Source organism: Lates calcarifer, linkage group LG17 (assembly GCF_001640805.2).
Source record: "Lates calcarifer isolate ASB-BC8 linkage group LG17, TLL_Latcal_v3, whole genome shotgun sequence".
NCBI lineage: Eukaryota > Metazoa > Chordata > Actinopteri > Centropomidae > Lates > Lates calcarifer.
The window spans coordinates 12,849,679-12,874,648 of record NC_066849.1 but is presented as its reverse complement, the minus strand read 5'-3'; the positions used below and the strand labels follow the sequence as shown (position 1 = coordinate 12,874,648).

General features: G+C 40.4%; 1 protein-coding gene across 1 annotated transcript in view; it reads left to right on the top strand.

Annotated features, from left to right (window-relative positions):
• Positions 1–24,970, top strand: part of LOC108881362 (voltage-dependent R-type calcium channel subunit alpha-1E) — a 95,069-nt gene that overhangs the window by 25,283 nt on the left and 44,816 nt on the right. The window contains 3 exon segments of the mRNA XM_051077268.1: positions 7,808–8,074; positions 15,298–15,403; positions 15,675–15,814. Of these exon segments, the coding sequence (XP_050933225.1) occupies positions 7,808–8,074; positions 15,298–15,403; positions 15,675–15,814 (513 nt within the window).

Genomic DNA, 24,970 nt, shown 5'->3' with positions numbered 1-24,970 from the left:
CGAGCTTTTCTGTGCCACATTGAAATCTGGGCTCTGGGCGATGGCACACTGACCCAGCACAGCGGTTATTTTTGGGCAACTTGATGGGTTTAATATGCGTTTTTGTAGGTTTGAGCGTCACCCAATATACACAATATACAAGGTGATTAATGAAAATCATGACTCTTGACACCATATGTCACGTAGATGTTACAGGTGAATAATATCCACGATAATACATTTTAAGTAGTAAAAGCGAATTACTTTTTATCATTATTTGAATACAGTTGTAGCAGTGGCTTCAAACATTCGTTCATCCATGTCCCCAACTGTGCACCATACGCATTTCCATCACAGACAAGGAAAATAGTCCCATCTATTTCAAAAATTTGTCACTATGGTTATGTTTTCACTCATATGAATTAGACTGTCAGACATTCAGCAGCTTACATCAGCTGTGCTGACAGACTGTGTGAACAGATTGTTTTTGCGCTGATGCAGTCCTCCATTTTCCATCAGTCTACGATTACTTTCAGCCACATCTATGAAATAATACAAGAAAAAACAGACTTGATTTCGGTCCAAAACATAATGCTATCTTTCCAAGTTTTTTAAAAAAAAATCTCATTAAATTCAGCTTAACATGGAACTGAATGAGATTATGTTTTTGGATGTAACAGCAAGATAGCAGAGAACAGGCTACAGTTTCACACCTCTTGCAGCTCATTTATGGTTCATTTTGTGGCTAGAGAGCAGTTTAGCAGCGTAATTAGCAGTGTCTACTTCTCCTGTGATCTCATACTTGTATTTTAGTGAACATTGTCCAAATACCAGAAGGAAACATGAGTGTATATAACTTCTCTGTCTGTTCTGGGTTTTGTGTTATAAAATCTCTGCCTCTGAAGAGCAGGTGCAAATTTATACAGGTATGAGAGAAGCCTAGGTGAGGAAGAAAAAAATTTAATCAACTAGTATTCTTCAGAGACCCGCACTGAGAGGGAGAGATCAGTAGCTCATAATAAATGAACACAATATCTGACTGTGTTAGAACACCAAACAAAGAGCAGACAGGGAGTTATGGCTCTGTGGTCATTAATCCTCAACTTGAAGCCAAATTTGATTCTCATTGAGTTGCTGGCTCTGTATGGCTATGCCACATTCACTCTTAGGACATGTATAATGCAGATTCAGAAGCATGCAATCAGCTGCATTAAATGCCCAGTGAATGTCAATGTTAAATTTTACTTCAGTCAGGCTGGTGATTGGTTTGACAAAAAAAACGGTTAGATATCTTTTTTTATTGCCGCTGTCTTCTAAACAGTCCTGAAACTCTTTTGGTGCAATGCCTCCACTACATTAAGCTGCTTTTAAGGTTTTCTTTCCCGCCACAACCTTCCTTTTTCCCCACACCTGCTGGACTCGCACCTTCTCCTGAGAGGTGGAAATGTAAAACTCTTCTTTGTGAGTAAATCCAGGCGATTTGCAATCAACCAATTAGCCCCCTGCTATTTCTCTGATCCTACCTTGAAAGAGATGTGCAGAAAGGAAGCATTGCACTTCAGATGACACTCAAACTAGAGCTTCTAGGCTGTTGCCTGGAGTGAGGCACAAAAGATTTAATAAACATACTGTTTGCCTAAAACCTGACTCCCCTAACGTTCCCACAAAATGTGGACTGTTGTAGTAAAGATGGGTAAGACCACTTTGTCGCTCACATCTTCAGCAGTATGTGTAAGCTGGGCAACATCATCACTACAATGATGTCTTGTTTCTATAAAAACTACTGTGGCAGTGACAACCAGAAAACAGTTTCATGTTAGGTTAGCCTGTCATGAGTCACAAAAACTTTCTAGCTATTTTTTTTCTCCTCGAATGCAGAGTTTAGAACAATCCAGTGAATAAGACTGTTGTACACTATCAAAGCATTCATATTTATGGATTGGGGAGCACTGAATACACTATACTACCTAGGATTCTTGTGTGTGTGTTCAAACCTCCCGAACTAGGTTATATGTAGACAAAAACTTGGATGATTGTGCAATTTTCAGCAGAGGTATAATGGGATAAAAGAAATGAAAATGACAAAATAAGCACTTTAAAACAGGTGTGAAACTCTTAGAGGATGTTGACATGTTATGATTGTACTGCTTCAGTGTGTGTTTTGATCCGCTCTTTTATACCTGCACAATTAAAGCCCCTCCCATGGCTGTCAACAAGCGCCTTCTCCACACTGATGAAAATGTGTTGACACGTCTAACTCAGACAGACACACAGATTCCTTATCTGACGTCTCTCTGTCTGACTATGTCTCACAGCACTACATAAATAATGTGTCTTCTCTGTATTACTCACTACATTAGCTGCCAGCACTTACACTACTTGTCATTTAGTTAGTGATTAATTTGTCCTTTTTTTTCTCCCTCTATTACATTTCACCTTCCTGATTTGGTTTCAAACTAAAGTGCTCCTACAGGAATAACAATTAGAAACACCTACATAGATTGTCAGGAGTATGAGTGAATACCTGTCCATCATTTATTATCAGTTCCATTGAGAATTGATATATCATTAAAGCTGTGTAAAATCTTTTTCACCCAATAACTGAGGATGCGAACTGTTTCTTCAAATCTTATAGTTTTACCTTTAGTTTAAACTGTTGCACATTTTGTAGGAGTGGTTATTGCTTTATCTCACATTAGAGACCTTATTTCTTCTCATACTGAGTTATAATAATCTTCTCTTGTTATGTGTCTTGCACTTCTTCTTTGCAGAGTATGTGTGGTCCCTGCTGAGTTAGCACATGTCATGTCATGAAACTGAAGTTGTCACAATGTTTCTGAATCTGATATTTTTAGCAGACCGCATAACACTGAGCTGCACAATGCCTTATTAATGTGTCATCTTCTTATTTCTCTGCTCCAAATCTACGTTGGACTATGTTTCAAAAAATCATACAAACAAGCCCCAAACCATACTGAACCAATCCAAAATCCCCTAAACTTAAAACATACAAAGGTGTAGGCTACAAGGAAAGCTGGTTTGTGGTCATTTATTTACACGTTTATGTAAACAGAAATGGGTTTACCACAGCATTACATCATGTAAAAAGTTCAAGCTCTGGGAAAAGCCATGCGAATTCAACACACAGGAGCTCGGTGGGAATATGTTGACAGCTGAGTTTGAAAACTGTTTAAATGTTCATATATAACAACCAACTAAACACATGAATTCACATCAGGTTTTTAATGTGATTATTTTTTTCCCCCTCAGGGTATGTAGCTAATTTAGTTACAAGACTATTAAGCAAAGACGATGATAATGACCAGGTTTCATATCAAGCCCGCCAGGTATCTCCATTCACATGCTCTATTTTTGAATTGAAATCTTTGTTCACACTTCAGTCCTGTGGCACTAAGTCCCATTACCAGAGCAGGGGCTGTCAACCTGCTGTCATGACAGCAGGTAACCTTGGTAACCCTCCATTCCTCCGCTAGATTTGTGCAAGCTAGACATCTCTTACAGCCAGGAGATTTTCCAAAACTTACACCATGTCTTCAGTGTTCAATTAGATGCCAGTTCTTCAGCAATATAACTTTGTTATTGTGGTTATTGTTATTTGAATTTGTCTATCTAAGCTGCTGTTTTTAATACAGTCAGCCCACAATCTAGTCTAAAAGTTTAATAGGATTTTCAGCTTTTGCTACAGAATATGTTAGGATTTCTATAAACTTATAAGAAGACTGTCTTTCTCTGCTTTGAGAAAAAAAGTTGAGTTCTTTCTGGATTTCTCACACTTGTCATGGTCCTTTTTGAAATATGAGTTTATTCTGTTGAATCTTATTGGTCTTTTAAAGTTTTTATTAGATTAACTTTCTCCTTTATAAGTACTACTCATAAGCTGTAGGAGTCTTGTTATGTATTGAAAATTTAACATGATTAAAATGGATTTGCAGCAAATCAAAAGACTGACACATCACCAGATCCTTTTATTGTAGCTTTAGTATCCAACTTTTTGAGTAATGTAATTTCAAATGTAATCAGTACATTTTCACACCTTTGAAAACAAACTGGTTCTATGCTTTTATAAGGCACACTTTATAACTAACTTAATCACTCATTAATGGTAAATAGATTCATTTACTAATGCTGTTTTATTCATGATTTTTCACATTTTATCAAATGTTTGAACAAATACAAAAAAAGGATCACTTCATTTAACAGCAGACCTGTCAGAAATAAACATCCGTATACATGGGGGAGTTGGGCTGGGCTCTCTCAAGCTGGAGCCAAGTGAGCCATTGTTGTAGCCCATTCTTCATAAGGGGGTGGACACTTTTTTCCTCCAGTGTCTCTCCAGTGTTTTAGAAATGCATGGGTTATTAGAAGATGAGACACCCATGAACATTTATTACAGGATGGCTAATATTTATTATCAAATAGAAAGAATAACCACCAGACAGAAGTATTTTTTTTTTACAACCAGGCGTCAGACAAAGTTGCTCTTACTAATGGCTTCCAATTGATCTATGATTATTGCTAAGATTTATTAGCTCACAACTCCAAAGCTTATATAGGGTTCCTTATAGGAAAGTGGTACCAAGAAACCTTAGTGGTCTCATTGTAAACAAACTTTTTTTCTTTCTTTTTTTTTTTTTTTTTTGACTGTGCTCCAATCAAAGCAGCAGTGACTGGTCAGAGTCCTTAAACAAACACACTCATGTTGGGTTTACAGCCCTTCAGCGATATAACTAGTGCTTTGATTCAAAAAGGTATTTTTTTAATTAGAAAAAAAAAACACTACTGATTCAAAGCATCATGTACACCAAAGAGAGTCTAACTGCCCTCTCTTTGCCTTTTTACAGGAAAGAACCATCATCCTTCCACCCTAATCATCCCTGTTGCTAACACCTAATTACCATAATTCACCCCTCACCTCTCAGCCAAGAAAGCTGTGACTGCTGCTGCACGATCTCCTCCTGGCAGAGAGCAATGTAATGGTATCACTCGCTCACACCGCTGCACCGAGGAAATGGAAAAAGTAACATTTCTATCACACATAGCTGAGGCTGAAATAACGGAAGCAAGTGAAATGTGATTTTTCCAAAGAAGTTTTTTTTCTTTGCCTTATAACCAGAGGAGACTGAAAATTTGTATGTCTCCTCTCACTGTGTATAATTAGAAGACGTCAGCTTTCTGCCTGTTATGTGTTCTATTTTTAATGCCCATAATGTGTTGAGCACTAATGAGTTAGAGGCCACACATCATTGATCACTCCCTTCGTCATACCACCATCACTAAATACCCATCAGTGTCAGTGTGGTGGTTAACTCTCTCCCACGGTTCTTCTTTTCTTCGTCTTTGGTTTCCATCATTGTCACTTTACTATCTCAGTTTAAAATAATACATATAATGGTGGCTGGCGATTTTTGCTTTACACAGAGAGTCTGTCTCAGCTTGATGCTCTTTGAGAATTAAGGCTTTCACTCAGGCATTGTGACACATCCTGCTCCATATCTTTTGGGATGGTGGTTTTTTGTGTAGAGCTCAACTGATAAGGCTGGTCTCATTTTTACATTTTTATCATTGTCAACAAATCAAAAGACCAGAACCAACAATGCATTTGTTTTTGTCTTGATGCTATCTGACTTTTCCAAGTCCATTGTTTCCAATGAACAATTAAATCTTTAAAATAACAGGCCACAAAATCATTTTTTAAAGGCTCAGTAATTTCCTAAAACATCCAGACAATGGCACAACAGGAGTAAATAGTGCATTTGTTGGGGACTATTTTCAGTGGTGCATTAACACACATTTATTCTGCTAGTGAGTATTTACAGCAGCAAAAAATTCTACTGTGCCCATGTCTATGATAATGAAGAAACATGTCACCTAATGCAAAGCTGAGGCTCACTGATTGTTTAAAATATAAACATGATAAACATTGTTACATATAGGCAGAAGCAATACAACAGATATATTTATGTACAATAGGTCCCTGGTTTGGCCTTAAATTTAAGCTTAAAGCAAACAAAACAAACTGATTCAGGATGAAAATAACAGAGCAGATAAAACAGACCGTGTGCATGTGTATATGTGTGTGTCTGTGTTTGTATTATTGTACTTGACTGTATGCAGCGACATACTGTGTAGGTCACTGTGTAGGAATATATCAGGCTTTGACTGCACATTGTAGAATCACTTCATTGAAATTGTTGACAGTAAGAAAAAACTATTACTGGAATTATCCTTTTATTGCTTCCTCTGTAGTCATGTTGCCTACATCTGACAGTATGCATTGCTTCCTGCCCCCTTCCACAGCCCTTCCCTTCACTGTAAAAAACCCCACATCCTCATGAGAGTAGATATGATCACTTCCAGCCAGCAGCAGCAGGACTCCCCACCACCACCACCACTATCATGCCATGCAATAGTAGGTTCTGAACCCTGTAATTAGCCCAACGACGCTCGCTGCTGTCCTCCTGAGTGACTCGCTGGCGCTGGGTATTTCACAACAGGTGTTTACTCCCCTCCAGATCTGTTACGTGACCAGCATTCAGTTTGCTCTCGCCCCCGGGGCGTGACCACGCAAGGTGAGCAACACAAGAGAAAGCGAATATCACAGCGCCCCCCCCCCAAACACACACACCTGAGCAGTCTAAGAAGGAGATGTAATAATCCTACAGTACACCTGTTAAACCATAAAGTCAGTGTTGGTAACAGTAACAGGTTTACAGGCTGTATGTCTAATGTTAGTTGGTTTACAAAATCCCCACTCATCATGATGGAGGCAGTTGCATCTAGTTATTGTTTTCATTACATTGTTGCTTAATTAATCCAGTGCATTTTCCATGTTTCCCGTCAACACACGGTTTGTTTACTAGATCTGTGCATCTTAAACTGCTCGGGTAGAGTTGGACAGAGGTTAGGAGAGGTGTGTTGATCTTGTCGCATTGGGAGACACTGTCGTTCTTCTCTCCTCCTGCTATTACAGTGCGGGGGGGGGGTGAAAAGGGAGATGGTGTGTCCTTCAGTATCCCACTGCAGACAAGACGGATTATAGATTGTGTTTTCCAGCGTGCGCGCGTGTGACGCGTAGTTTTTGTTCGCTTTGTTTCGGGGAAAATGTTGTGGAAAATGTCAAAGTTCTCCCACCCCCCTCGTCGTGCTCTTACACATGCAGTTAGGATAGAGCAGCTTGTGGTATAGGTGGTCAACAGAGGAGAGGAGAGAGAGAGAGAGAGGAGACAGGAGTGATGTGCTCTGAATTAGTCAGTGGACTGTTGCTAGTTTATTTAAAAATCCATGGATCAACCTGCTCTTCTCCTTTTCGCTCAGGGGACTGAGGGTGGCTGAAGACGTGACCTGTTGCAGCCTCGTTTCTCTTTTCTCTTTTTAGTGTTTTGATGGATAAAACGCAGCGAGATGAAGCAGTTTGCACAGCCTCGTTTAAGGCGACGGATTCGTTGAATGAATTACCTGTTGGATTTGTGTCTTTTATTTTACGCAGAGCGCACTCGATAAGGGATCGACGTGCTGCTTTGACCGGGCTCTTCCGACTGGACAAAAATTCGTAAATGTTTATGAACTGATTTTGAAGTTTGAGGACAGCAAAAGCGGTGTTTTTTTTGCGGATAGAAGTGACGATGGACTAAAACAAACAAACAATCAAACAAACAAAAAACTGGTCAGAATCTCGCCACTCCGCCGCGGTCACACCGAGCGCAGCACCGCGCCCTGCTTTCTAGGAGACTATAACCTCCTTTTCCTCTTCTCCTGTCTCACCCCTGTCTCTCCCCCACTCTCCACCGTGTGGATTTGCTTTGGACAGAATGGCCCGGTTTGGAGACGACGTCCCGGGCTTGTTGAGCTCAGGGGATGGAGGGTCCGAGCGCAACCGGAACCGCGATGGGGCGGCCGTGTCCACAGGTGGCATCTCCCCAGCCTTCAAGCAGACCAAAGCGCAGCGTGCCCGCACCATGGCCTTGTACAACCCCATCCCGGTCAGGGAGAACTGCTTCACCGTCAACAGGTCCCTCTTCATCTTTGGCGAGGACAACGTGGTCAGGAAGTACGCAAAGAAAATCATTGAGTGGCCATATCCTTTTCTGCTTCATGGTGAAAATGAAGCGAGGTGTCATGTAGGAGTAAAATACAGAAGGTGGGTGAGCTGTGCTCCAGTTGGTTAACAAACACACACACAGAATTTATTTCATAATCTGCTCATGGCCCCCGAACTGAATACAGTTTCTCACATTTCAACACGTGCATATGTTTCACAGTCAAATTCTCTTCAGTGTTTTGCCCGTTTAGTTTCCCTGTGCAACAGAGAATCAGTGGGAAATTTCAGCACCATGGACAGCACATGTAGGACAGAATTCATCCACCACACACACACACACACACACACACAGGCACATGATCTGAGTTCAGTCTGAAAATCGTTTGAGAGATAAACTACTTTTTTGGTTCATTAATTGATTGATTAACTAAAATAAAATCCAATGTAACACCACAACAGGAAATTAGGAAATGATAAAATAGAACAGTACAATAAATAAACATACACTAAATCTGACCTTTTGACCTTATTATTTTAGTAAAACAATAATGCGCAAGTGGATGAAATTACATATCAGTTTGACATAGGTTATAAAAATAGCTTTATCTAGACAAAACCTACTGCAGAAGGCTGAGGAGTTGTCAGTGGAAAGTGGATTAGAGGAACAGAGAGGAGTTTCTCTGTGTACGGCTGTCAATATTTTCTGTCAACAAAGAGCTGTGCAGACCTGCTGTTACCGTCATACTCGCTGTCTCTCCTGATGAGTTCTGTACAGTGGGTATGTCAAACTCAGCCAGAGCTGCTTTGATTGGTTGATTAATCACTTAGTTGATGGACAGAATATTAGTCAGCAACTGTCTCTTCTTCCCCGCTGTGAGGATTTGCTGCTTTTCTCTGTTTTATATCACTGTAAAATGGATATCTTTGGGTTTTGGAGTGCTGATAGGACAAAACAAGATATTTGAGGCTATTTCATTGGACTTTGGGAAATTGTGATAGCCATTTTTTTTTACTGTTATACACTGAGTTGTAGCCCTAACAAGCCCAAGCCCCATCTATCTTGCATAACACCTATATTAGTTTTCATCTGTGCTGTTATATTAATGATTATTTGGCAGCTCTTTCAACCCTTATGACTATAGCTCCTCTATTACTGAAAAGGCAGAGACTGTGTTTCCTCTGCTTGTTGCTGAGGAGGGCGACCACACGCAAATGTCCATTGGTGGTGTGTTTGTGCTGCTCCTGTGCAGCTCACCAGGTGTCCAGGCCAGGTGTGGCCTCTTCACTCCTATTGTTCTGCTCCATTCAACAGCTTCCTGACTGACTGACTGGCCCTACTGCTGATTTAGAAAAAAAAACCTAGTAAATAGAATGAGTATGCTTCTATTGTTGATCGCTGTCTATTGTTGTTTTCTCTGGGTTTACCCGTCCATTGAGGTGACTAAAAATAGAAACAAGATGAATTTCAATCAACAGCTGAGGAAAAAGGTTTGAAGTGTGTGTGTGTGCTGGTTATGGTATTACAGATATTTCAGGGCTCCAGTGGTTAGGTCATTACCAATAATGATACTATAACAGCACCTACAGGCACATATACTCTATGGCAAAAATACAACTGGCTTCAAATCAAAATATCATGTGTGCTGTAGTGCCCAGAGGGAAAGCAGCCAGACTGAACAACCTCCAGGTTAATGTGCTGTTGTGGAGGGAGTGTCTCATTACATCTAATGAGCTCCACTGTATCTGATTAACAGACATTAACAGGAATTATATGTAATGATGTCTGATCGCTGTGTCATGTGCTATTACAACTAGTCATTACTCACTGAGTCATACTATATTATATTGTTTGCTAATATGGTTTTGAAGGGAGTGATGCTGAGCTGAGTGATGTTATGTTCTGGTCAGTATTTGCTGTGGTTGTGATGAGTGGCTCATCGTATTTAGAGTGTGAAGATTCATGCACAGCAAATACACAAATAAGCACAAATATCAACGCGTACTGTACATATAAAGACATTTAAACATGTAAACATACTTGTGAGGACCCTCATTGATAGAGTGCATTCTGCAGCTCTTATGCTTAACTAAACTGCCCTTATGGTACAGTGGTACAATACCACTACTCTCAAATCTGATTAGTATGAAGTTAGAGCGAGTAGCCAATTAGCTTAGCTTAGCATAAGTAAGGGAAACAGCTAGCATGGCTTTGTCCAAAATAAATAATTAACATTTTGTCTCATCTGTTTAATTTGTACAAACATCAAGCTGTGATTTTTACAGGGGGTTGTTTTCTGGACTACTTCTTGGCCAGGAGCAGTGACTTTCTGGAGTCTTGTGGTCTCTGTGAGACCACCAGACACCAGCAGATGCCGTCTTTAGCATGAGTACATAATTCACATGTGCTTCCAGGTCAGAGTTATTGTGCACCAAGAGACATGCAATAGGATCAAAAGCTCTCGACTTTGAAAGAAATCAAAGAATTCTGTACACTGTCCATTACCTACACTCACTTTTATTAAGTGAGTTCACATTGTGGTTTGACAAGGAGATCATTTATAAAGTGAGTACAAGTAATGGACCATGTGTGGGATTTTTTGTTTTCTATCTATTGCCATGGGTTTGGAAACTAATTAAAGGAGCAGACTTGGTCATGTGAACCTTTTTTTTTTTTTTCACTTTTCTAATCTCAGCTTTTACCCTAAATTTAGCATAAACCTAATATCTGTCACTAGTTCTAAAAGTCTAAACCCTAAATAGACCTGAAAGAAGTGAGGACCACCTGAAGCATCCTTACTTTCCTAAGATGTCCGAACTCTGAGCCACAATGATCAGTCAGTTTATCAATCCATTTACAAAATTAAGCAGCAATTATTTTGATAGTCAGATGATCATTTTAGTAATTTTTTAAGTGAAAATGGTAAACATTCCCTGGTTTCAGCTTATCAAATGTCAGGATTTTAACTTGTCTTATACGGTAATAAATTGAATATCTTCGCTTTGGACTAGTTGTTACATAAGATATCTGAAGATGTCACCCCCAACTGTGAGAAACTGTAACTGACATTTTCCACTACCATTTTGAAGACAAAACAATTAATCGAGAAAATAATTGCAAGATTGATCGATAATGGAAATAATCGTTAGTTGCGGCCCTTCTCTCCTGGGTCTAAAACGCAAAGCGGTCCTTACAGAGATGTAAGTACAAGGGCACAACACACATGCATACACACAGATGTCTCTGCAGGACATCTCGTAAAGGTCAGTCTTGTGTTTGGAGCACAACTTGGTGCTGTCACCTCGCTGCAAGAGGCTCTTTTTTTCTCTGAGTGCTCAATTAACAGGAGATGATCAATCCAGGAATTATCCAGAGGCTTCCGTGGTTGGGCGTGTTAACACTGGAGCCAGAAAGACATGTGTGGGCTCACGAGAGCATGTTACACTTTGTTTTTATATTAGTTTGACTACATATTCTCTCCTATATCCCTTTGTGCAAGTTCACAGGGAGTCAGGGATGAAGAAATGGGTGTGCACATGTATGAGTCCGACTGTCAGTCTCTAGTACCTGCTTGAGGTTGCAGTCGATGGAAGCTGATGGAGGCCTGGCAGGGAAGAGGCAGGGATAATGAAGCACACGGCCTAAGTTTAGTGTGGCAGTCCTGGTGAGGACTGGCAGCTGCTCCTTCTGTCTGATCCCCACTGGGATCCCCTGCGGTGGGAAGTTTCCCATTGAGAAGGTACACTTCTAAATAATTGATTGTTGGTTTTATTATAGTTTGTTTCATCAGGGCACACAGAAATAACCATGTGAGAGTAGAGCGGGCTTACTGGCTGTCAGACACATAGGCCTCCCTCAGAGGACTAACCAGGATTTAAAATACATACGCTGGTAATTTAATTAAGTGAGCATTTTAGGTGAATTCTCTGCCTATGCCTCTGGAGTCAACTTAAACTTCAGAGACACCATTAATCCCCTCAAACTAAATTGCATCCTTGCATGAAAAATGGAAATGGAAAATTACCAAGGAAATGACCCCTGTGTCCCCAGTGTAGTTATGGTCCTACTCTCATTTATTTCCAATTATAAAAACAGTTTTTCCGCTTGTTGCTCGCTTTTTTACCTCTTTAATGAGAGCACATTTTGAATGTCAGTGCAGCTGAGGGATATGAAAATAGTATAAGTGGCCATGCACAGTATAAACTATGGCTGCATTTATCCTCAGGATTGGCCACTGAGATGTATTGGTGATCTGAAACTGAAGATAGATTGACCTGCTGATGCAGCAATCACTTAAATCCATTGAGTTCACAGCACCTTTATTCTTAGTCATTTTAATTACAGCACTGTTTGAATTCTCAATAGACATTTAAATTGTAGTGTATAAGTGTTTTCATTCTTCAGGCTTAAGCAGAGCAGAGCTTAAATGCTAATTTTACTCCAAATGGAGATCACACCCCTGGCTTTCCTCTCTGTTTGTATATTTAATGCTGTTCTCTGCTGGTGACACACACTCTTAAACACACATGCTGCAGATAATTCACAGATTTCCAATAAGCCCAGCTCAGATGCCCACGATTCATTTTGATTTTAACCTCAGTGTAATAATAATCACAGGGGCTTGGACCCAATCTAGGCTCAAGCGTATTCACAGACGCACAGGGCATCACGCCCTGTCTCCATGTCTATTTTTACACGCATGTTTGAGGAATCGAGGCACAGCGCCAGCGTCACTGTGACTCACAGGATTGCTCACGAGACGCCTCGCTGCTAAAGCTGGTAGACGATCCATGATCCACGTCACACACCAGCTGACATCCTGGACTTGTTGAGTGCATACCTGAGGGTGAACTCAATATTGAATGTCACAGGAGTATTACACGGAGAGAATTTATTAAAATGTCTGAGGAAGTTGGGGAACATCAGTTACATAGTATCAGATGAGAAACATCTGTTGTTAGGAGGCTCTTATGCAAATATGCTAATACACAGTGATTAATAACAGTTGATGATATGAAGATGTGTGTATCTAAGGCTTATCACTAACCAATAATGTGGAGCTCTTAACATGTTGAGCTCATTGTATTTGGGTGATGTGATGTACTTGTAAAGAGGCACTCGTAGGCAGAGCAAGGAAATATTTATTTAGTCTACATTATGGTTTGTTCTCACAGGGTCTCTTAAATAAAAACAAATGGATTACACCTGTAACTTTTTGTGGACAATACTGAATGCCTGTAAACATTGTTCCAATACACAATGACAGGATCCATAACTTCTTGTAATCTTACTTTAAAAATGACTAGACTTGCAAGTCTAAGTCAAAAATAATTTTTCTGAGTAATGACTTTGACAATAGTTCAGTTAAAAATGACATTTATTTGCCTGATACTAAGTGGTTATTGCTTCTGACGATCTGTCATGTAGTGGTTATAATTAGCACAGCATCGAGCTGTAGCCTCAGTGTGTGTGTGTGTGTGTGTGTGTGTGTGTCCGTGTCCATGTGCGTGTAACAGAGATAGTTCAGCTGCCCAGTAAGTCTTATAGCATTGACTTTTGGCTGGAAGAGAAGCCTGTTGCCGTGGATACCTCTCTCCTCTCTCTTTCTGTCTTCGCCCCCCCCCCACACACACACCTCTCTGCCCCCCTCCCCTGTCCTGTTTGTTGTGTGTGTTTGAGGGAATGTAGGGTGTGGCAGCTGGCTGCTGCTGAGAGCTCTCGCTGAGGCTGAAGTGACGTTATTGTAGAGGGTTGAATCAAAAGACACACTTGACTTCTTCAAAAAGATGAAAAACAAACTTGAAAACAGCCTCTCAGCTTGAGACAGACATTATGTCATTAAGCCACTTTTTACAGATTGTTTTTGTGTCATCATCCACTGGTTGCTGATGGCTGCTGCGATTTTGTTTTTCCAAAAGCTCTCAGCAGTTAACTTGCAACCACTGAGTCAATCTGTGGCGCAGCCTAGGTTTAAGTTAGAACCCCTGTGGGCTGGTGGGAGTAAGATTGTATTTGCTCTGTTTATTTAGCCTCCCATTGCTCACATGTCCCTGAGTAACCCTGCTGCCAGCGCAACATCGATCTGTCCAGTGTCAGTCTTATTTGGTCTCATTGACTCTTCCTCACCCACCTATCTCACAAGGTTCTGACTCTCGATATAACCATCATCCGCTCTTCCACTGATCACCTTTCATCGCCCTTATCACTTGCTCCTGTTTCATTCTTCCCTGTTATCTCTGCCTCCTTCTCTCTTCCGCTCTCCCTCCCTGTCTCCTCTCTGCAGATTTAAGCTCCCTTCCTTCCTACCTCTCCTGCAACATAACCAGGAGAGAGGGGAGAGACTGCCCACGCAGAGCATTAGATAAAGAGCACATAGCTGGCTTAGCTCAACCCCAGAGCAGCAGGAGTTGAACTGACAACCAATACAGGTCCCATAGAACAGGTTGCAAGACTTGTAGTAATAGTGACCCTGTTTATGGGATCACATCTCAGGCCCACCCACTCATCCCTCCTTGATAAACCCTCTGTTGCCCCAGTGTGTTTTTCTTCATGTGTGTGTTTGTGTGTGTGTGTGTGTGTAGCCTACATGTCTGTGTGTCGCTGTCTGTTGCAGCTGACCTCAGATAATGTGCAGCCTGTGTCTGGTTGTGTCTACAGCCCCAGGGCTTATAACATGCCAGGTTAATTCTGTTTCACACAGAGGAATTAACGTTAGCTTGTCTGTCTTTGCTTACATGACACTGTAATTGCGGTGCTGCTGGGCTTGATTTACTGTAATTAACTGAATTATTTTTTTTCCCAATCCTGTACTGTATCTGAATCTTAATCTACCCAAGAGAATACATGCTCCCTTTGCTTTATAGATATCATAGTATGATTTGTAACTCTTTTCATTACACCTCACAGATTTCCTGAACTACTATTGTGCTCTGATGAATAGAGCACATCGCATTTGAGTTTGACTGTGACCTAGAAACCTGTTTAGAACTTTCTTTGTCTGTCTGCTTCTCTGTGAATAAGCCATACTTTACTTAAACACATTGCTTAAAGGGTATTGCCGACAAATTCCCTGTTGATAAGATTTAAATGTTCAGTAGGACTAAATAGGCACGGCCTGACAGCCACAGACATAGCAGGTAGTGCTGAGAGGCTGAACCTATGTTTGGTTTTGGTCTTCAGAACCAGATCTAGAATCAGTAGCTTTATTCTTTAGATTAAACCAGTTAAAAGTTTTATGAGCTCCTTAACTTCAGCCTTCCACTCCATTCGAGTACATGATCCTCGCCACCATCATTGCCAACTGTATCGTCTTGGCTCTGGAACAGCACCTTCCTGGAGAGGACAAAACACCCATGTCCAAGAGACTGGTGAGATATTCATGCATGGAAACATCTGCACACACACACACACACACACACACACACACACCCACACACCCCCACACACCTCACAATCTTCTGTCAAATTGAATTTTGACAGATCTAAACTGCCTCTGATGAAGTCTATAGACCCTTAAAAAAACTTTACTTCAGTCTTGACACACACACACACACACACACCTGCATACACAGTGCTTCCATTGCAGTTCATGTGAGCGAATAATCACTGATCATTTCACTAGCTGCTTTGTACTAACAGGAGAAGACAGAGCCCTACTTCATTGGGATGTTCTGTTTTGAGGCTGGGATAAAGATCATTGCCCTGGGCTTTGTATTTCATAAAGGGTCCTACCTCAGGAACGGATGGAACGTTATGGACTTCATCGTGGTGCTCAGTGGGTGAGTCAAACTGTGTGTGTGTGTGTGTGTGTGTGTGTACATTATGAATTGATTGGATGGTGATTCTGTGAGATTTATTGTATTCAAAACACACAGTGTTTTTGGGCTCTTTTTAATTGTTTATGGGTTTTTTATATGGAGTTCACAGTTATTTCTAGCAAGGTTTGATTGCTCAGTTATGACTGTGTTGTTGCTTGTTGCTTGTTGCTCTGTAACACACTGGAAATCTTCCTCTTGTTTTTGAATTTACACTGCCAAATCATAAGCAAACAAGGATGTGTGAGCAGAAGCCACAGAAGGAGCTTGTTTAATGGATTTTTGTAGTTTGGAGATTTTGGTGATGGAGACGAATTCAAAGTAATTCTGATTATCATTATATAAAGATGTGTCTTAAATATTTCAGTAGTCATGGTTAGCAGTTTATTTCACCTCACCTTGACAGCCTGTTCTCCTGAAGGTCCTTTTTGTCTAACATCAGTCCCCTTACACCATAAACTGTCACTGGAGACCATTTGTTGTAGTTGGCTCTCACTCCTATTAAAACAACCACACATTCTGTCTCCATGTCTTCAGAGGTGGTGTAAATAATTATTTAAGAACGTCAGGTGTTTATCTGTGCCTCATTTCCTGCATTGTAAAGAACCAGATGAGGGTCAGTGTGTGATATCAGATTTCATATTCATAAACATATACTGTATGAGTATCTGTGAATACCAAGCCCAAACAACATCCATCCATACATCCCCGCCTCTCGCCCATGACAACAGTTAAGCTGTTAAGAAAATTTCCATCCGTCTTGTTTGTCCTCATTTGTATGAACTGGAGTAACAGGTTCTGTTGAAAGTAATCAGCTGCTGTGTTTGGTCTGAATACATTTATGGTGAGTAAATGAAGAGACACATCTCCGCTGTGTTTATGTCATTTAATAGATCAAAGCTACTGGGAAGAAATTGTCAAACTAGTGCAATAAAACTTTGGTGCTATGTCCAAAATTCACTTGTTTTGCTTATATAATAAACACTTGATAGTTAACTGTCACTGACAGCTGTGGTGTCACACAGTCTCACCAATAGAGTCACACTATTCCACTGATCAAAGGGTTGTGGTAATGTGCCAGCACTGTGCTGCAGTGTGCCAGCACAGGCAGGGGAGAAGACTGCAAGCTAATTAACATGGATGTAAACAATGCTGGATTTAAAATACTTGAAAAAAATTAGCTAATGTTTATTTAGGAAGGAAGTCCACTTGAAGTGTTTGTTAGAGCTCAAGAGTACATTCAGTGAGTTTTGGTGAGTGATTAGTGGATTGACAGAAAAGTATGTGGCAATTATTTCGATAGTCAGTAAATCGTTAAAGTCATTTAAAGTAAAATGAAAAAAAAAAATCACAGCTTTCAGCTTCTCAGATGTGAATATTTGTCTTTTATGATAATAAATCAGGTATATTCAGGTTTTGCAGTCAGGTTGTACTAAACAAGACTGAATACATACACATAACTTTGGTCTGTTTACAAGAAAACTCCACAGGGCACCTTTAACTTCAACCTGTTACCACCTTAACCCCACTGTAGATCAACCTGAACACAGAGACAGATGTAGGTTGGGCTGAAGTGATACCACGAGCAGCTGCAGACAGTTGTGAGGTGGTTAAAGCTTATAAACCATCATCTCTCTCTGTGTACTTACAGTACATCAATTACACTGCAGTAAAAGGCCCAGGGGGGGCTCACGTTTACCAGTTAGTCTGTTCTTGCGGGGGGAAAGCTGTTATATTAAAGGGCATTTCACACCAGTCACCTTCTCAGGAGAGGTAGGTGCTTCACCATCAGAGCAAAGGAAACATTTATGGTTTCAAAGGAGGAGCTTGATGAGACAGCAGATTAACCTCGACACCTTTCTCTCTCTCTCTCTCTCTCTCTCTCTCCCTCTCTCCCTCACACGCACACACACACAAACATGCAGTCGTCACACACACACACACACACACACACACAAATGAAATATTAATCAATTCACAGCACAGAAATACAAAGGGTGGCAGACTAGGTTCTTAGAGAATTCTACATGATTCTGGCTGTTCAATTATTGATGAGCCAAGCTCAGGCTTCTTAACGATGCTCCACTCACTGTTGCAGAGAGGAAGGATGCAAGGTTGGAGGAGAAAAAAGAGGAGTATGAGAGAAGGATGGCATAAAGAGAAATGCTGTGGAAGACGGTACAGAAAAATATAGATCCTCCTGCCTCTCTAGCATGTTGATCAGTTGATGTTTGGCAGTGGTGAGGACACTCAGCCCCAGGGCAAGTTACTATACGACCAAAATTAGAAGCTTAATTAAAACACAGTGAGACAGACACATGCTAATTGGATTGTTCTAATCTCACCTGCCTGAGCAGGGACAGAGAGGATGAGATCGCAGACTCCAGAGGTGACAGATGCTGTAATCAGACTTTCAGTGAGCTCTTTGTATGGATCAGGCGGCAGTACTTATTGATGTGTTGGATTTCTTCTGGTATAGAGGTCAGTGTCTGCTCGGGCTGAAGTCATTTGACTCACCCCTAAACTAAGTTCATTTGCATATAATTTTCAGCAACAGTTTGTCCAAAATATTTTTCAAATGGCAGATTCTCATGTTAGAAATTATCTCCAGGCTTTTACTGAACAGTTATGTGGTAGTAAGATGATTAAATGCATCCAAAAAACAGAAAACAACAAAGGCATTTATTCTTTTCTCATGAGCTGTGGGTCAAATTTTAGCTACTGACTGTGACCTAGGGAGGAGACATGCTCGATCTGTATGAAATAGCCCTCCAGGTTTCATTTTATTAATATTCAGCATGATGGAGTGAGCTGCAGATAGATCCCTCTCTAAATTATCATTCTGGCCACAGCAAAGATAAATTAATGAAAATGTTCTCGCTCTGTCTCTCCCTCTCTCTCTCTTTCTCTCTCTCTCTCTCTCTCCTCCCTCCCTCCGTCCCTCCCTCTCACACTCACACAGACACATTCACTCACCTATAGGCCTCACTCAAGGTTTGCAGCCTTATTAGAGAGTGAATGAAGCTTATGAGATCTGCTGATAATATTAGATGAGTCACCAGTGCTGTCTATCAGTTAGTAATTAGGAGGCCTCTGCAGACAGGAAGGGTCACAGACTGTGTTACAAATACACTGCAGACCCCCCACAACCTCCTCACACACACACAGTGCATGCAAAAGTTCAATTCAGCAAGCTAAGGTATAACAGTAATCAGCAACAATGCACCAAAAATGTGTTTTTCTATTGTTCTTCTATTATCGCTCTTCAATCATTCTTCCAATTCATATACAGCCAGAGCCCCTATATTTTTATTTTGCTTTGTAAATCATGTAAATCACATACTATGTTTTGATGAGTGCTGTAAAAATGACTTTTTCTGTTGAATTTTATACATTCTTCCATGTAACTCTGCAAAGAGTCAGTCTGCTTTTTATCAAGGGGAGCATATGTGTGAAAGAGAAATTAAACCCAAGGACTGAACTTAAGTAGCAACAAGTAGATTAAAAAATGCTAATGGAGACATAATAGTTTGTAAGCCTTTAATACAAATGAAAGAAGAGAAATGACAATGGGCGGACTCAAATCAGGGGTTGCAGTTGTCTGGATTTTATGTATAGACAGTAGTACAGAGTCACTAACTTGTGTCAGCGTGCACAATGTTTGTCATCCTGTATCCAGACAAGGTGTCATTGTGGGGTAAGGAAAAAACCCCAAATAAAGCATTTAATTTGAAACAAAGCAAAGAGCCCTCCTCCAGAATGGACAGATATTCAATAATATGAAAAATATCAAGCACAAAACAGCATAAAGCAACTCCAGGTGTTGTCAAGCATTTGATAAGTAAGTCTAGCACAGAGCCTGCACACACATTTTTTAAATCAATAAAAAATACTTGATGTATTTTGAAAATACTACGTTTTGAGTTCTTTGTTAGACCCAAAGAGATCAAGTGTGCCAAGAAAACTTTTAAATTCACATTAGAAAATTGTGAATTAAACTTTTTGGACATAATTTCAAACTGGGTTTATGCAGTGGTGGCTGGGGATTATTTACCTGGTGCAGCTCCAGACACTGAAGGCTTCTGATTACACACACAGTTGCAACATGTCCCTTCGGGCTCTGTATGCAGTAGCCAAAAATAAAAAACTTGTCAGGTAAACATCAGTGCAAACAAAAAGCAGAATACAGCTAAGACAAAAACCCTCCACATATGTATCAAGTGATATCCTAATTGTAGGTTCAGTCCTCATTTTTTGTCTGCATATATTGTATTATCTGCTTTATGTTCACATGGATATTTGCCTGATGAAGATCTCATTAGTCCTCAACTTCTCCTTTTCTTTTGCAGTCCGATGTACATGTGCTCACTATCCAGCTTCTTTAACTTGAACTACAATGACTTACAACTTTAATTTCACCCCTGCAGCCTGATGCAATTCACTAGCGTTGCCCTGCAGTAATCTCTATCCTTTGTGAAGCCTGTAATGTTGAGTTTTTGTTGACATTTTGTATGAAAGGCTCAGATGACTGTACTGAGCTGTCTTTGATTGAAGCTTTATATACAGTTTGAGTCATACAGACGGGAACCCTAATTTAACTGTATTGTAAAAAATTTTGCCTATGGATGCATAACACACGACTGTTAGCTCAGACTACAAAGCTGGTGAACCTCTCCTCAGTGGATACCCCTGACTCACTCAACATTATGTGTGAACATGTGTAATTATGGAAAGCATTTGCTAACAGTGTCAACGCTGGAGGCCATGATTACCTCAGCAAGCTGCCTTGGTGTTTCAAGATGGCCTGTATTACACAGAGAGAGTGAGTGGGAAGGAGGTATGAAAAACCAGATGGCACTTGCTGTTTCCTTAAAGGCTGTTATCGTGTAACTGAGGACTGGTCTGATTGAAATTGGAATAGAGGGGCTGCAGGTTTTCTCAGGACACGCGTGCCTCCTCAGTCAGTTACTGCTCCTAAAAAGGTATGTTGTGCGGGAGAGTCAGGGAAGAACGGGGAAGCTGAAACTAGGAAAAACACAACAGGAGGGAAAGAAAGTAGGAGCAAAGACAAAGAGAGAGAAGAGAGAGAGCTGGAGGAAATAAGAAGGATGCCTCTATGCGTAATCGTACGTATTAATTGGCACTTTGGCAGTCTCATTCGCTGGCAAGCCCTCCATTAGACTGGCAACAGTTGGCAGAGGGTGACGCCCACCAAGGGTTTGTGTCATCACTATGTGCCAGACGCTCAGGGGGGGATGGGAGAGATGGAGTTAGCTCAGAGGGAGTTAATGAGAGTAAGGCTGGAGAACACACATTAAGGCTCTGATATAACAGATACATGAAGTTACCAAATCTTCGTGGCTTGGAGAATATTGAGAGATTTGTTTGTTTTGTTTGTCATGACGTCAACAAAATAAAACGACGTAAAGATATTTGTTTTTCATGTTGGCACTGAGTCATGACCCTGTATTTATGATGTATGTGAGATATGAAAATATATCTCTCTCTTCTCACTCTCTTCTCACTACACTGCCCTTTTTTTTCTTTTCTTTTCTTTTTCCTTTTTTTTTTTTTTTTTTTTGGCAAAATAAAATGGAAATGTTAATATTCATTTTAACATGTTAAACTTCCAGATCCTGTGAAGACATTTTAATTCAAAAATCCTATGAGAAATGCTTCTTGTTTAAGGCTTTTCATTTGACAGTCTGCAGTATAAGTAAAGAGAGATAACATGCAATAAAGGTCCCCAGCTAGACTCAAACCAGGGATACTATAATTACATGATTAGCATTTTAAACCACTAGAACACAAGGATGCCAAATTTTTTAACACAGAGAAACTCACACTTACTATCTATTTGATGAAACTGCAAAAATTAGAAGGGTTTTCATAATATATTGTTTTTCAGTATATCATGAAAATCTAATCTAATCCTAAAGTTGGGGATATGTTACGTTTGGTTCACACCTTTCCGTGTGGCTAAAATAAGACAGCGGTGGAGTTGTCTCTCTCAGACCTTTTAAGCCTCCAGTGTTAATAAACAGAGATGGTGTCTCTTTTTGCTGCACCCATCAGTCCTTATTCCTCTCTGAGTGTCAGAACTGGACTATTTCTACTCTATTACCACTGCTAGCCAGGGGGAGAGCTAACATGAGAGCCTCTCATCGATCACACAACCTTTTATATCAGGCAGCAGGACACATGCAGGGATTTCAAGTGTTTGTATTTTCATTTAGATTTTTAAATTGAATCCATCCTTCACCTCCATCCCTTCTCCTGTCCTGTCCATTATTTTTCCCTTCCTTTATTGCTTTCCCTTTTCTTCTGTCAGTGTTGCTAAAGTTGAGCTTCACCATTTGCGTGATATTATTATCCCAGAGAAGTTGTCGGGGTGTGAATATACTGTCAGTGCACCTGACTCACCGAAAGCTGAAACTGCAACCTGTCTGGTGCATGTGTGTGCGTGTTTGTGTGTGCATTCATGTGTATGAACCAAATGTGCCACTACTGCATGTCTTTTAGCCAACAGCACCTTCTGTTTGTTTGGCAGTCGTACACCTGTAAGAACTGACTATATCAAACTGTAACACACACACACACACACACATATACAGATACACAGACAGACCTGTTCTCTCCAATCTTATTTTCCATCTGTTGTCTGATCGATTGATGAGTTCAGACACGGCAGGGGTGGATATGTCCCCCTGAGCTGTTACCGTGGTGACTGAGGACCCTGCCCCAGGTCAGGCTGTCACTGGTTCCCTGTCCTGCTGCTTCTCTGGTCAATGTCTCTACAATTAGACCAGACCACGACAGATTTGTCAGAGTCTTTCCTTATAGTTTGATGGGAGGTAGTTACACACTGCTCTTTGTGTGTGTGTGTGTGTGTGTGGTGTGTGTGTGTGTGTATGACCAAAAAAAAAAAAGGAAACAGTGTTGGCAACACTTTTCTTTCTCTTTTCAACAAGCCTCTGTTTGACAAATCAAAGAAAGCAAAACATGAAAGTGCACTTGAATAAGATGAAGAAATTGTGTGTGAAAAGGAGTGTGTGGTTAGTGACATTCAAATGAAATCCTCAGGGTAAAAGTGTTGTTTTAACTGTGATCCTGTATTAAGTCAGTGAATAATGACGATGGTGTGAAGGAAATTGACAGTGGAACAAGCCCACTTTCTGTCCCCCACCCCCCCTCCTCTCTCATGCCATCCTTATGAAGAGGCTGAGTGGGCCGTGAAACAAAGACTGTGTCGAGGGCCTTTATGCAGTTTAGTCCGGTATCTGATCAGGGAAGATGAGGTGCCACACTGAGATGAAAGCCGTCCTGATGTTAGCTGGAACTCAAGTCAAATTAAATTCACTTCAGTTTCCAGTGAAAGTTACTTGAAAGGGAGGTGTGAGCTGAGACTCACAAGAATTCAGCTCAATTATGAACTGGCAGTTTCTCTTCATGAAGTGAATTTCAGGCCGACAGACCCTTTTGTGAGGATTTAATTTACACATGCAGCACATCAGTTTTCAGTCTGATATTTGCTCCTGAACGGGCTGTGGTAAAAGACTCGCCTGACAAAACATGAGAGGAACACAGTCTTCCCACAGTTTAAACTGCTGTTGAGTTTTCTCAGATGGAGTTCAGAATGAAATTGCATGTTTCAGAGAGAGAGACAGACGTGGAGGCGCAGCAGATGTCTGCACTCGGCAGGCTGTACTCTACACACTGAGCATGAGTGGTAAAGATCTTGTTCAGTTCGTAGAGAGAGTCTGACATACATGTGCTGCAATGGATTCAAAAGAACTGACTTAGCATTATATGTGTCAGCGTATTTTCTAGAAATATTATACCATAAAACAGTCAGTCAGGTCAGGCAAAAAATAAAAAAAATAAAATAAAATAAAATAGTGGCACAAAACCCCACCCCCCTGCTGACCAAGTGTATTTCCCAAAATGCTGAACTTTTCCTTTGGCATGGTTTTCATCAATCTGCTGTAGATGACAACGTAAATACAAGTCTCATGTAAATCCAAATGAATGTTATATGTTGAGAGAAGTGCAAACAGCTACTGTGCCTCATTCAGTTAAAATAAGAGCTAAAACAAGTCAGCAATGTGAGTCCGTTTACAACAGAAGCCAATAGAGTAATGAATTGTTTTGATTATTTATTTGATTTCTATTTTTATTGTCCAAGTAGTAGTAGTATCATTTAATGAGATCCTTCATTACCATGACCATAACCTCCATAAGCTACCAAACAAGGGTAAAAAAAAAAATATATGATTTGAATAGAAATGTTTTTCATTTAAAACAATTAATTTTTATTGGTGCTTAGTTTTTATTGATGCTGATTTAGAAACACTTAGAGATGTAGGAATTATATGGCAACGAGTCTTTGTTTTTTAACAGAATAAGAAGGATAATAATGATGAGAAGAAGCATAAACCATCAGTGTTTCTTCCTCTGTTACAGCCATAGTTATTTAATTACACTGTCCGTAAGGGAGTCTTAAGCAGAGCAACTTTGGAGAAATCACTTTTGGACTTTTCTGATGCTAAGCTAAAACCTGTGTCACCTCTGTCTTTGACTGGTTCCAGGCCAGGAGTACTGAGATGTGGTGGAGTGAGTGCCTCTGACAAGCAGCTAGATTGAATGGATGAGTGTCCAGAGGGGCGGGATGTTAAGTGTACCAAAGAGAGAAATTCAGGAGACTGCAGGTAGTTGGAAATAGCTCCAGAGTTTAGTGCTTTATGGTCCAGTATGCTGAATTATTAGCGGCAGACAATGAAAAGATTTAATCTGTTCTGGATTTTCATTTAGACTAGTAGAGCACAGTTTAAAAAAAAAATTAATTTAGTAAAACAATAAAATGTCAGTCGCCTCAAGTTTTACTTTTACACCCTTTACTGGGTTAAAGTGGCACTGAACAGCCACTGAGATAGTATAGCTGAGTATATATAGAAAACCCCCTTTGAGCTCTTCAGGATTCTGGCTGGGGTGGAAATTACATCATCAAAGGATTTTCCTGTCAATCAACCATAGGTCAACAATCAGCAGAATTATGTATATATTCAGTAGCCAGTCCTCAGTCTGATTTATGAGGCAGTATTGTATACATGCAAGTGTTTT